The sequence below is a fragment of the Pteropus medius genome, unplaced genomic scaffold (assembly GCF_902729225.1).
Source record: "Pteropus medius unplaced genomic scaffold, Ma_sr-lr_union100, whole genome shotgun sequence".
NCBI lineage: Eukaryota > Metazoa > Chordata > Mammalia > Chiroptera > Pteropodidae > Pteropus > Pteropus medius.
The window spans coordinates 10,138,985-10,154,540 of NW_024349796.1; the positions used below are offsets into that span (position 1 = coordinate 10,138,985).

General features: G+C 33.1%; 1 protein-coding gene across 1 annotated transcript in view; it reads left to right on the forward strand.

Moving 5' to 3' along the window:
- The first annotated feature begins 1,812 nt into the window (after window positions 1-1,812).
- BRINP3 (BMP/retinoic acid inducible neural specific 3) overlaps window positions 1,813-15,556 on the forward strand; it is a 225,353-nt gene continuing 211,609 nt past the window's right edge. The window contains exon 1 of the mRNA XM_039883348.1: window positions 1,813-2,103. Within this exon, the coding sequence (XP_039739282.1) occupies window positions 1,868-2,103 (236 nt within the window). The 5' untranslated portion in view covers window positions 1,813-1,867. The remainder of the gene's footprint in view (window positions 2,104-15,556) is intronic.

Here is a 15,556-nt window from a genome sequence, read left to right on the forward strand (position 1 = left end):
ATATTTAATCACCAGAATAAAAATGTGTGATAAACAAAGGTAAGACATATTTATTAGTCATAGGGGGATTATACTATACCTGTATATATAACAATTCTTAGTTTATGAATGTAAATGAAATATATTGATATTCTGGAAAATGGTATAATTCTCACATAAAAACAATATGTAAAAAATATCTACTTTCTTCATCAGAATTGGAAATTATGAGTTGAATCATTTGACAGTGTTACATTTATGCAAACAGCTGTTGGAGACACAGCATCTCCCAACTCCTATTTCAAATGGTTTCTATTATATGATGTTATTCTTTCTTATGATAAATTATTTTTAAATGTATTCACGTGTAATATTTCTTATATTGTTTACAAAAGAGGGCATTCTTTAATCATCATAGGAAAGTGAGTCTTTTGATTGGAACAGCTCATCTAGTATGGGGGTTGTAATCCTTTTAATTCTGTATTGGTTAGACTGCAACTTGATGACCTACAGCAGTCATATTATGTCACTATTTTGACATACTTTATAACTGCAAAATTATTGCTGTATACTTGTCATATATAAATAGTTTAGGCTTACATTATGAGTTATAGGCTTTTAACTAGAAAGCAAATTAAAGCTATCAATTGCCTCAGCCAAACATCAGAGAAAGATGACAACTACTATAATTAAAATATTTTACTTAATACTATGCATTTGATTGCTTTCTAAAGAGACTTTGCTGACTAAAAACTCTCATAACCCAAACTTTCTCATTAATCAGAATTTATATATTGCATAGTTCTGTGTGCTATAAATAATATTGGGGAAAAAGTTGATGAGGATGGAAAGTAGAATTGAATTCAAATATTTGTAGAGTTTTTTGTGTCGCATATGGACGTTGCATCAGCTGTTTTGTGTAAAGTTATTAATGCTATAATTTTTTGTGAATGCTTATAAAATATATGTAGTTTCATAGTTTAATATAATAAGATAATCTGCATTGTCTTAGTTTGTCTGTATATGAATTTTGTTGGTATGCCTACTCATCTCATGAATGAGACACAGGCACAATTAAATCTTTTGAAGATCTTAGAAATAACTTAATTATTATTCTTTTTAAATAATCAGGGAAGTTTGTCTCTAATGGGATAATGGAAATAATATGTGAGCAAACACACATCTCTGCTCTCCCACACACATGTCCATTTATGTATATAGAGAGATACATGGTGGGTGGGTGGGTGGGTGGATGGATGGAGAGAGAAGGATGAAGGGAGGGCAGACAGACACATACATAAACACATTTATTTATGTGTTCTTAACCCAGTTTTAATCCATTCAAGTTCATGTTTGTTTTTTGTTTGTTTTTATGGAAACTACATAAATATTTTAAATTAATTGTAAAGTATTATCTCTAAAATAACTAAACAATAAAATATACTTACTATTAAATGACACAATTTACAATATAATTCAACATTCATTACTAACTGAGAAAGTGTCCAATGTTAGAAAACATTTAAACATAAAAATGGATTATTGGTCTAAACTTCTGATTGTTGCACCATAGACTTTAATTATCCACTGTATGACATTGTCACGATGAGGCCATAATAACTCAGTGACTTATTTCCAGTAAAATCAAAAAGACACGAAGTATGAAAAAGATAGAAAAAATAAATCATTTTGGTTTACTTAATCACTTTTGCTGTCATCAAATTTAAAAAAAAAACAATGATATAAGATTATGAAAAAAACAATTAGCCACCTCAACCCCTTAATTGCTCGAAAAGCATCTTCCAGGGGCTAACTAATCGCCTGTGTATTTTGTCTAGGTGTTGAGGGAAAGCTAAGAGAATGAAGGCTCTAAACCCGCAGTGGAAGCATGACATGGCGGAGCAGAGCTGGTGCTGAATTGTTCTCTCTGATGGCTCTATGGGAGTGGATAGCACTGAGTCTTCATTGCTGGGTTTTAGCGGTTGCTGCTGTTTCGGATCAGCATGCCACAAGCCCCTTCGACTGGCTCCTGTCTGATAAGGGACCCTTCCATCGCTCACAGGAATACACAGATTTTGTGGACAGAAGCCGGCAGGGATTTAGCACAAGATACAAGATATACAGGTATGAAGCAAAGGGAAAGCCATTACAGAGCTATCTTCCTTGAAGGTTGTGTATAAATACGTTTCTCTAAGGGAAAGTTTCAGGTGGGAAAGGGTTATTATCAGACGGGTTATTATTTGCCATTCATGATAGTAATGTTTTTTTTGTGTTATTTAAACATATTTCTCATAGACATAACATAGACAAACTGGATCGTGGTGACCACTTGTGCATCATTTCCAAATTCTGGAATGCTACGTTGCCTTCAAGTAAATCCCAGTTAACTTCATGGTTGACTTTATCATTTTAAATAGAAAGAAGTTTTAAATGAATTTTCTTGAATGGTATTTCTTTTTTACTTTAGACCATGCTGTATTACCTTTTTTAGCTGAATAGAAGTGATATCTTCTAATCACTGAGAAGTTGAGTCAGTTTCTCCTTTATCGATGTCATGGGTAATTATACATGTAGAAATCAGAGGAAATGGCAATGGTATAAATAGGACATGACAGCAAAGGCCAAAATTGGAGAGGGGGTTGAGATTAATGGTCTTTAATTTTTACTGCTTTTCTACATTTAATTCTCAATAAGTTACACAACATAAGTTGTATGTTACATCTAAGAGGCTGCCAGCTCCCCTAAGCCCGGTGAAGCATTTCATACAGGAGCATACCAGTGTCAGCCTGACTGGACTAGATTGTCTCAACCTATGCCATAACGAACGTTTTATGGAAGGTCTCAGTTTTGATCATTTCTTCATCATGGAAGCTCACAATTTCCATGGGCTATCATTTGTGGGGAAGCACAATTTAGCTTTGTATTGTTGTGTGTTCATGTGAATACTGTGATATATATATATGTATTTTTTTGTTGTTGTGTACATTCACCAGAGGGCACTGTGCTTCTGGTCTGTATGTAGTTTCCATACAGCTTTGTGCGGAATTTATAAATTCTATCAGCAATGCAAATTTACAGAAGAGACTGAGGGTGCCGAATAGGTTCCATGGAGCATCATACAAGTATTGATGCGTGTGTTTGTGTATGTGTTCATAACAAATCCCTTAGTCCAGGCAGCCAGAGCACCGTCACAAAAAGACTTATTCTAATTTTTAAAAAGTAAAGTAATGACAAATATTAAAGATTTTCTTTCTGAAATGCAGCAGGAAGCAGACAATATATTCTGATTCCACTGTATTCTTTTTTATGTGTTTGTTGGTTTAGCCAGCTTTCCTTCACGAATTGTGCGAAGCTACTTGAATTTTAGAGGAGGCCTTAGATTTTAGCTTTCTGCAAGAAGTTTAATTAGTCTGTCAAGCAAACTAATGCAGAGCGTGTCTCCATGAACTCTTGGCATCTCTGCTGGGATTCTGAGGTGTTGTCAGGTGTATGACTGTTAAGGTTTGGTTTATTGGTTCATTGGTCATGAGTTGCAAACATGGCTTGGCATGTTTTTAGAGGTTCTAGGCTGAATGAAAGAGGCCTTACAATTATTTGGACCACCATAGTGAAAGACAATGAAAAACAATGTCATAGGCTTTGTTTGCAAGGTTCGTGTATTTTCTTTAGAGTTCCTGGGACTTGGTTCCTAAAGACCTTCATTCACCCTGTATATTTCATCCTTCCTATGTAGCTTGAATAAATATGTATGAAAATTGTCAGTTTTTGAACAGTGGAATAAGATATCCCTGTCCCCTGCCTGGACCAGGCTATAACTTCTTATGTGACCTTTGAAACATTGCCTAATGATGCTGTGATTACTGATGGTTGGTACAAAAGGAACGATACAATATGTTCATGAGGTTTCTTTTGTCTTGCCACAATGAGATACTTTTGGCCATCTGGTCTTTCCCTAAATTTCAGAGAATGCTATCGACCTATCTTTCCAATACGATGAATCTGAGTTCTTCCTGCAGAAGTTAACTTTATTGTTGACATATTAGGGAACCTTAAATCCAAGGATTAGACTTGTTTTGTTTTTACTTTTGTTTTTAATATTAGTCTTCCAAAAAATAGTTATTAGGTTTTTTATATTTCACAAATGTTTGTCCTAAAATACGGAATTTGTGATTAAGACACATCGATGGAAAATTTTTATTTTTCCATTATAAGCACTAAATTTATCATTTTTAAAGACCACATAATTTCCAAAAGCGATAAGCAAAACTCTCCTAGTGTTTATTATTACTGTCACAAGCTATTTCATGCCGGATCTTGTGTTGACATAGTATCCGAAAGACATTCGTTATGAATGTACAACATATTTAGCCTGTTGAAATAATTAGGTCAAACCTTTTTCAGTCGTCTTTCTACATCTGTCTCCTTCCCCAGCACCATATTGGCCCTTTCACCTCTGATATACAACAGCAAGATCATAACAATTGAACATTACTAAGATCACATCTAGGGCTTAAAGGAAAAAAAAAAAAATTGCCATTTTTTTTGACAAGGTACATTTTTGTCAACTAAATATAAAAATTTGTGTTTTTAAATTGTATATTATGAAGTACTTTGTAGCTTTTGTTCTGAAACTACATTATGACTCAAGAGGTGATAATTTTATGGGTAGATCCTTGAATTGGAGGATCTAGAATGAGCTTGCTAACAGTTATCTTGTTATCTGATTAAATATTGAAAGTTGGGTTTTCAGCCATCTTTCTTAGCTAAAGATTGAAAATAGAACCTAAGCATAGGCATTTTAAGTACGAGTTCTCAGTTTTAGAACATGGGCTCTGTCTGGAGAAATTTTGTCTACTCTTAAGCATAGAATAGGAGCTCGCTTGGCTCCTTAATAAATTAAAGCCTGTGATTGTACTTATTATATTCTAGAAACACCCTTAGGTAAGATGTTCACCGGCAAATACATAACTTCTTCTAGGCCACGGAAATCCTCATTCTTTTAAAAAATTACAGGAGTTGTAGATGAGAAACTCACTGTTAAAACTCACCTTGAACCACACAGAGATATTTTAAGGTCATAGGGTGATGATTTTTATTCCCACTCATGCAGATCATTAGATATGGTGATACAAAATAAAAAAAAAAAATTTTTTTTTTTTTTGCCTTGGTTTTTAACATTTTTTGCTTAACCACATGTGCAAGTGAATCATGGAAGAAAGGATGATGCTTTTCTTATCTTTCAAAATAATGTCAAGATATTTTTTATAACTGAAACTTAGCTTGCTTCCTCAGAGCAATTTTTCAAAGAAAACTTTGAATGAGGGGTCAATTAAGATAAATGTTGTGTCTTATTGGTTTTGTAGGTATGCTTCCCCCAAAAATATATTTAAAAAAATGATTTGTAAGGGACAGGATACCTAGAAAAAGATAAACATACAGGCACTTCATAAATAACAGGGGCATAATGAAACAGTGCATGGGAAAGGATGAACTTTTGAATGAATGGTTCTGCAGTTTGGGTATCTGTATGAGAAAAACGGAAATAGGATCCCTTTTCACACCACATACACAAATCAACTTTATATGGAATGACAATATAAATATAAAAGGCAAAAATGCTGTTTCTAGAAAAAAAATAAACACAGAGAAACACTTTCATGATATTGGGATCTGTAAGTATTCCTTAAAACACAAGGCATTGATCATTAAAAAAAAAAAAAAATACTGATTATTTCAGATATATTAACAGGAAGATAGCCATCCAGAGTGGATGAATCTCCTAGACAAAATGTTAAGTGAAAAAAACACAACACAGGGAAGATTTGCACACAGTATCACTCTATTATATAAAGTTCACTGAGTAGGTGAAACTGAATTATATTGTTTAGAGATATATTGTTTAAAGATGGTTTTAAAATTTAAAAAAAATTACTGAAACAAAGGTAAAGATATCAGTGTTCTCTCTGAGGAGGGGAGAAAGGTGAGATTTTTAGGTGAGCAAATAGGGGATTTCTAAAGTAATAACAACACTCAATTTCTTAAACTGAGTGGTGGTTATATTGGTGTTCTTTAGACTCTAGTATATATTTTAGGCAGTTATTCATAAGGATTTTATATTTCACAATATGAAAAATTTTCAAGTAGATTAATATTGTGTCAGCTTTTAATTGAAAGCTAGAGTCCTCAAATTGATAAATTAACTCATTCCTTTGATTATTTCTGAACTCAGCATTTACCATTAAAGTTTATAAAACTCTCTTAAATTTCATAGAAATGTTCAATTATATGAGCAATAGGTGCCCCATCATACTTTCATGTCTAAGTATGCATTCATGTAGAAAAACAGAATTTTCGCTTGTTGTTTACTAAAATCTTTTTTATATTACATATAATTTTTATATGTAATTTTTACTATAGCCTTTCATTGATGATATTATTATATCAATTAAAAATAATCTAACATTCAGAGATTTTAAATAATTTGCCTCGAAATAGCAGACAAACATTAAAAAATAACAAAAACCTATATTTTTGAATTTAAATTCTATGATGATTTTATCACAATTAGGAAAACATAAACAAAAGCCCCATAGATAACTGATCTTTGGAGTTAAATATTTCGAATTAAATATTCTCGTATCTAAAAACCAAATCCAATCCACCACTCTTATTTCTTTCTTTGTTCATGCATATTAGTCAGTTTTGTCTAGTAAATATATCCTTATATCTCTTATATCATTTCTCTGTTGCCAGAGAACTAATGAAATTGTGTTAAACTCTTAATAGTTCAAGGCTCCCAATGAATCTGGCCTCCTCATCTCAGTGACCTTGTGGGCTCCCACACTCACTGAACTTGGACTTGGCCATTGACCTTGCCTCAGTCAATGTGACATCAGCAAATACGATGCGAGTAGAAGTTTATGAAGTGTTTGTGCACTGGCCTTGTCCTGAGTCTGACCTGAAACCACTCTGTGCAGATGTTCAGTTTAGACTAATGGAGGAGAGGCCACATGGAGCATAGAAGAGGCAGGCCAGCTGATGGTCTCTGTTCCTAATAGCCACCAGACAGTGACAGTGACCAGGCAAGTAGGTGAGGCCACCTTAGAATAGCCATTCCTACCTAAACTGGTAAAAAACTGGAGTTTCAGGAGGGATGCTTGGCATACCAGAAGAGCCAACCAGCTGAGCCCAGCCAATACGGCTCATTCATAGAATCATTACCAGCAACAATGAAAAATCTTGTTTTAAGCCTCAGAGTTTCCAGAACGTTTTCCATGTACCACATCTAATTAATGCAAGTATTCACCTCAGGAATATAAATTTGACAGGTATTTATTAATATCATAAATAATATAAAATGGTAAAGATATCACTTATAAAGAGCTTTTTAAAGAATATATACATTTTTTTAGAATTAAAAAAGAGGGGGTTATGGTTTAAAATATCTTCTAAATAGCAAATTTCTGACACAACACTTCAAATTTTCTGCTAAAATGCTATGAATCTTTGGGTAGGGAAATGGGGGTATATGGGATGGAAGCTCATAACAACATAAGTATATTGATATACAACTTTCCGCCAGAATATGAGAGGCATTTCAGTAGTTGTAAGAACCAGTGATCAGCAGGCATTTTAATGCTTAAGGTAGAGAAGCCAGATAGTCTTGACCAAGATGACACTTTTCTCAAATACAGTTAGGAGCTATGTCATTACCATCAGCTACCCATTAAGAAACCCAGAGTTTGCACCTCATTGAAAGTATGCAGGTCCCTGCTTTGTGATGTAAATAGAGTGTAAATCATCAATTCCTCTCTTTTCCACCATATTTGGAGAGGGCGGTTCCCAAGAATAATAGAGTAAGCAAAGACTTGCCCGATAAGTACGTCTCATGCAATACTTGAGACATACACTAAAAAATCATATGTTGTTTATTTCAATTCTAATTTAACTGGTTGCCATGAATTTTATTTGCTAAATTTGGCAACTCTAGGCGGAAATAAGGATTCCTCACATAGGTGATTATGTATCAATGCCAAGGACAGAAAGAGGACGAGCCCTGAACGCAGTCTGTGGAGTTTCTCATGGACTTTCTTGTTCAAACTACCAGAGAAATTAACGCTAGGGCAAGTCTTGCCTTAGATGGAGATAGCCACACACCGCCAACTAAGCCCTCACCTCTGCACATCAGTGCATCACCACCAAGCCGAAGAGTTAATAGGAAAAGTGACACACACACACTGCGTCTCTTAGCAAATCTAGGAATTAATGGAGCTCTCTTTATTTCACTGAAGGTTGGAAAGGGGGAAAAAAACACACACAAAACTTCGGTTAATTTGTCTGTCTTCATTCTTTTGTCTTTTGAAAAAGTCATTTATAAGTACTCGTAAAAAGTAATATCTAAAAATCTCTTATGCAACTCTGTCCATGCATACTTAAATTTTATACTTTCCTTCTACCTAGCACTTCAGTTCTTTATTTCTTGTGTGTTACACCGAAGAGTCTATAGGGAGAGGAAAGCTATTTTTCCTAGTTTGTTGATTTTCTATAAATCATTCCATTACTTTGTTAGTGTACTTTATAGTGCAGTAATAAATTAAGAGTATTCTAGATAGTAACGTTATATATAAATAACCAAAATTTTAAATAAATTCATTTATTTAACAACTTAATTTAGTAACATCTCAAAGTTTGAGATTAAGCCATTTAATAAATTTAAAATTGTATTTAATTTTAATTCACAATCCAGTATACTTATGAATTCATGCTTTAAACGTCATTTACTTGACATTGAAAAAAATTAAGTCACAAGGAAAATAGAAATATTAATTCAACACTTTAAAATTATAATCTACTTTCGGAAAAGCCAGTTTTTAATAGGTATTGTGTCTAATCTCATGATTAGATATAAAAGGCATGCTTTGTAACAATTAATAGAATTTGTAAGTAATAATTTTAGTCTAATAGTGCATTCATGTTTGTTGCTAGTAAAATGGAAACATGAATAGGACTGCTAGTACACACAATTACAGAAGAGAAAATAACAATTATGACTTTTTGGCATTCAAACAAATAATTTTTTGATTATTTTTCTCTCTTTGGTTCCATCTTACCAAACACTCTAATTCTTCACTGTTATTATCTCTGTGGTCTTCTTCCAAATACAATTGCCAAAATCATCAGTATTGTTTTCTTTTATCACTATTCTGGGGCTTTGAATTGCTGATACATAATTTTTTGGTTGGGTACTATTGCAAAAATGCAAAGTTTAAAATTAGAGGTAAAAAATATCTAAGTAATAATGCTTCTTTGGAGGTTTCCTTTTTTTTTTTCCTTGCGCATGTATGCATTGTGCTAATTTTAATGGACTTTTGTGAAAGAAAAAAATCAGTTCTATTCTTCACTGTAAGGAAGAAAAGATCTTAAAATGACATTTATTATGTCTTCTGTGCCTTAATGTAAAGTAATTAAAGTAATTCTATTTAACTGCAACACTTAAGAAAATTTTCCAACTTTTAAAATACGAATCATAAGGTTAAGATTAGGATATTATCTCTTATTTTAACAAGCATGTCATGCAAATAATAGTAAAAGATGAGAGTCTCACCTTGAAATTATACTTTCCCAAATTAAAGCTGAAATATATACTGAGTATTTATGGTTTATAATAAACTTTATTTAATATCTAATGTACCATTCTTTTATAGAGGTAGCAAGAGTTACATTTTTCTGAGATTACTTTCCCTATAAATTGCTGATTTTTTCCCATTGTTAACTGGAATTATAATTTCATAATCTGCCTTAGGATGTAAGAATTATCCAGTGAAATTCAATTTGCCTAGAGAAGAATTTTACATGAATTAATTAGTAATATTCATCCATGGAATTCTCCTCTCAGAATGAATTGATCTGTGATAATACATAGATGTTTAACAAATATTGGTTGGAAAAAATCACACAAAGGAGGTTCATGTAGTCTTCATTTTCATTTCATCCATTTCTCTAAATATTCTAGTAAATAAAGGCAATATAAAAAAATATATACTGTTTATTAAATCAAACTGAGGAATATATTAATAAACTTTTTTAAGTGTGAAAGCCTATAATATCCTTGATTATAGGCAAAGGAGAAAATATTAAGCCCTTCGGTTACTATTAGAAGAATTATTAAAGGTTCTGCGAATGCCAAGAATTAGAAGATTCCACAATATTTAAAAGTACTTCACTTATTTACAAGTTTGTTATTAAGGTAGAAACATTTGAAAACCTCAAATATATATAAATACATGTATATTCTGCTGGCATATGATTACTTTTTCTGTCCTTCTCCACTGTTTTAGTAATATTTCTCTCCTTTCCACATATATGCAGGCTACCTGGCCACCTCCTTTGTGACACAGTTGTAAAGAGGCAAAGAGAACGGGCTTTCCTACGCATTTGCATGTCCTTTTTCTGGCAGACATTTCCTTGGCTGCTCACTTAAATAGATATTAGCAGCTAACTAATTAAACTAACTCTCCTGTCAGCATCAAATTAGCAAAGGCTCTGTTTTGCTGTGCCCTTATGTACTGACTGTCTTATCTTAAAAAAACACATGACTGTTATCCTAAAACATAATAGGGAATTAGATGTAAATAAACACATCCACAAAATGTAATTTTTCAAAGATTAATCATTCTATAAAAATTAAGAGTCCTCACTAAATTCATCCCACATTTGAACACTTTTCATGTTTTTTATAAGAAAAGGGATAATAACTTTGTTTGCAAATACCTTTTCAGAAATGAGACTTTTTAAAATATAAAATCAAAGATTCTAAGGATTAAAACTTCCCTTAATATTCATCTACTCAAACTATAGATATTTAACTCATGCTATCTAATCCCCAAATATATTATTGCTGTCAAGGGATCATCAACCCTTTCTTTAAATGTTTCAGGCGATCCAAAGATAACCGAATCCATGTATATAAAATCTGACTACTAGGAATGCCTTTAGTTTGTGAGGTTGCATCTTCTAGCAACTGTACCAATTCTCTCTATTGTGCATTCCCATCCTAACACTCAGGCCTTCCATTCATCTTATACTTTATGGAAATAATTTTTTTGGTTCTACCGTAGACTCTCTGTACGGCATGGTCTGACTCTCTGCCTGCTGAGAGCACTGAATATCTCCTTTAATGTAATATAAACACATTTTGGACCCACCTGACAAATCTGCGAAGATAATAGTAAGGAGTGACATCTCTGAAATGTGGTACTTGGACCGAGACCAGGAAAGAGAGCATGAGCCATGCAAAAGCAGCAAGAAAGACTATTCCAGGTAGAGGGAATTTCAGAGCTGCTCAGCAGAGAAAGAGCTTGGAGGGCCTGGCACCTGGTGGTAGACTAGGTTAGAAAGAGAGACCCAGAGCTAGATCTCAGGGGATTCGAACATCAGAGTTGAGTTGAAGTGTCATTCTAATGCAAGGAGAGATTGTTCAAAGCTTATGAACAGAGGATAGTGGTTTGATTGGATTTACTTTTTAAAAGATTATGCGGCACTGCAAAAATAATGGATTAAAGAACTAAACACAGCAGAAACAAAGACAGCAGCTATGGCATATATAGTAGTTTAATGAAGAATAGATGAAGATGTGAGCCAGAGTAGTAATAAGGTAATATTAAATTTCTCCACCTTCTTTAGTTCTAATTTAGAACAACATCCCTAACTTCTCAATTCATTAGGGGTGATCCCATTAACAAAACAGTGTATTCTAAGAAGTTCATTAGTCTATATCTCTTTTTAATACATTGATCAGTATTCATGTTTATTAAATGGCCCATATAGAGTACATATTTATTATAAAAGTTAAAAGCAAACATTTTAAACTATGTTCATACATTGATTAACACTAATGAGTCATCTTTTGCTACAGCCCCCAATATCAGATGTGATCATTACTGGGAAATGGCAAATGCCAGCTTCTGGAAGGTTCACTCAAAGTTTCGGCAATTCCATTCTTTTTCTTATTCTTACAACAAATGAAGGATTTGCACAGATAGGTTAAAGTAGATTATGTCTGAGAAGCACAAAAGCAGGTTTTTGTCTCTAGTTCTGTAGTGGCAGATGCTTTAATAACCCCTTCAGTCCCACCCCTTACAAGGGGCAGTAACATTGCAAGCAAAGGCAGGGAGTTCTTATCTCATTTAAAAAGTGTGAGCCCTGAAGCACCAGGCTCCTTCATTGTAGAATTAGAGACATTAAAACATACCTAGAGCCCTGAAAGATGGAACTTTCTGATGGATCATTGGTTAAAGTATGATAAAGTCAAATCATGGCTTTCACTTTTTGTATGTTGTATAGATTCTGAATATCATCAATTTTTGAATGACCCAGAGGGGTGAGTGATTAGACTGTTTTGAATTCATGAATTGTCAGCTGCATGTCATGATTCTTAAAGTATCTTATTTTGGACATTGGAGAAATCTATCTCCACATGGCAATTGGATACTCTGTTGTTTCCAATTGCAGAAAAATTTCATAATTTCAATATTGTGTTTAAGATGTGATTTCTGGACTTTGAGTATGCAAGCTATGTTTAGTGGGGCATAATCTGACTTGTATGTGAATGAGAGCAGTAGTGAGGTGTGGATAGAAGGATCCTGTTTTATAGAAAACAATTGTTGAGATTTCCATATTTGTAATTTGCATTTTTGATTATTTCCTGTGCATCATTCTTTCCATTCCAATGTATATTTGCGTATGAATGAACATGCTTTGTTCCTGTATTCTCCTACTGCCTTCAGTATATTCCTCTTAATAGTATTATTTGGTTCCTATTTTATACTAAAAATGAATGCCCATTAAGGCTCGTGGGTTTATGTGCAAATTATTTTTCAATTCTTTCAGCAATGCAGATAAGCTTTTGAATGACATTTCAGAAGAAAATGCATAATAGTGTAGATTAATATTCATTTAATTTGCATTATCTGACAGGAAAACAAATAGTTATGCAGTCGGAAATTCTTAAAAGAAAATGGTTTATTTGCAAAGTTTATGAGTGCATTCATTTTCCCGTAAGATTTTTTCATTGAAAACGAAATCCTCATCTTTTTCAGTTTAATAATTTATTAAGGAAAAAGTAATAAAATTTTTCAAAATTAAATTTCTGTATGAAATAATTTCTTAAATTTGCATATAAATATTTAAATGTAACCTATGCACATAGTACCTCAAACACATTTAAAATCAAATAAGCAGTAGCCACGCTAAATGTATTATTTAAACAAAATTTTTATTAAAATTCAAGAAATATTTTTATTTAAAGTTAATAATTTTATGAGAATCCAGGAGTGCACTGTACTTTTAGACATAGCTACTCAAACCAACATTCTACCTGAGGAATAATACATGTCATAAATTATTTCCTGAGATATTCTAGTAATTGCCACATTATCCTGTAGTTCTATCAAACATATTACTCAGGAATAAGTTTTATGGGGGAAAGCATCTTGTTATCATCTGAACAACATAAACATTTGAGTAGTTCATAGCATTATAAATTCGATTTCTTATAAATTATACAGTGGGGTTGAGTTATTTCATTTTATAGATTAGTTTCAACAGCAAGAACCAAACAATTAAATTCTTTGCTCCATAAAATTAAGTGATTTTTTTTTTGATAATACTTCAACATTCCACATGAAAACGGGGTGTGCCGTCACTGCTTTTATATCTGACGATCTTTAAATGCCATTGAGAATTGAAAGTTATCCCTTATAATGGTTGAAGCTACAGAGTCTCAATAAGAGAAAGTCAGATACTATACTAAAATATATTTTAATTATACAATTTAGCTATGAGGTTCTGACCTATTCCCTATGACTTCATTCCTTCTTTCCCCCAAATCGGTACCCTTTGACTTTTACCATGTACAACAGGCATACTCAGCCTCTTGTGCAAATCTTAGTTCGATTGAAAGAAAGGTAGATGGTTATGGCCCCACACTGTAAAACTGAGACCCTCCCCCCACCCCCACCACCATGTTTTGCTTGTTCGACTTGAACTACACATATTTAATTCTGGTAACTGGGATTCTGCTTTGTTTCTATGGGTGCCGGCCCTTAGCCTCCTGCCAAGGTTTTCATTTGAGTCACAGCATCATTCCTCTCTTTCATTCTTAAATTCGACTGCTGGTAAAGTGGCTAATGGAATGCAACACGGACTGGCTCGAGATGTTTGAAAAGTCTTTTCTTTCTACGATTCACCTAACCTCTGATAACAGTCAAATTTGAAGTAAACATCTATATGTGGATCTATATGTGGTGATCAGTGCTGACATCTTTATAAGGAAATACAGGCGAGGTCAGGCTAAAGTGAAGGCAGGTTTTATTAGACATGTTCCCAGACCTTCCAAACTGTGAGAAGTATCTGTAGATAGAGAAGATTTCTGGAATCTTATGTATCAAGATTTATGTCATAGTTGTTAGTTGCCTTATACGTGGCATCGTTAGATGAAAAGCTATAGGCATTTAAAATCTGGATATTGTTTCCGAAGGTCTTGTAGGTTAAAGTGATACCTTGGTGTTTAAATTTGTTTGGCTTCATTAAGATTAAGCTTATGAATCTTATACTTTATTTTCCTGAAAACTATCTGCTCATGACTTTTACCCTATCTTTGGACAACTATCATGTTTAAAGAAATGAAGGTAAAGATAATATTTCCAAAAATTACATATAAGATAAAAATTGTAAAGAGAAGTATTTTAATGAAAATGCCTAGAGAAGAAAATAGATTTGGTATTTTATCCTCTCACTCTTGACAAGATCTACTGTCTTTAATCCAAAAGTGATCTCTAATTACCAAATCAAATGAACTCTTCTTGATTTTGTGACAGTATGGGCGTAGCTAAATAGCATAATAATTAAAAAAAAACATGGCCTAAGTTTGAATTATGGTCTTGCCACCTCAGTAACTTCTAACTTTGAACAAGTCACTAAAACTTGTATCATCATCTGCAAAGTGGAGATAATGATAATACTTAATTTACTGGTTTTATGCAGAGATTCAACTAAATACTGCATGTCAAGAAAGACTTAGCCCACTGCCTGACATAAGTCCCCTTTCCTATAATTATGATTATAATTGACATCTTATCAGTATATCATATGCTGCTCTTTACCTCACCTTAAGACCTAAGCTTACTTCTTTAGTCTGTAGTTAGATGTACCTGATTACCAGTACTTCTCTGTTATCTTTCATAGATTCTTTTCTTATCCCTCTTCTTTCTTCTTCTTAATGAATGTTTCTGTTTTCGGAGGCTCTCAGTTTAAATATGAGAAAGATGTTTCCTAGTCACAGCTCTAATTTTGTGATCTCTCTGATAAAATCTTCAACAGTTCTTCTTTACCACTAAACTGATTTAGAAACCCTTCTGTGAACTATCCCCACATTAAAATCCAGGAATATTTTGTGCAAAAAAGAGCACCAGATTTATAATTGAGAGGTGTAGGTTTGAATTATGGCTATCGAAACATATGGATTTGTTATAGGCTAGTTTATCTCTCTAGAAATCAGTTTTCTGAGAAAGTTGGAACA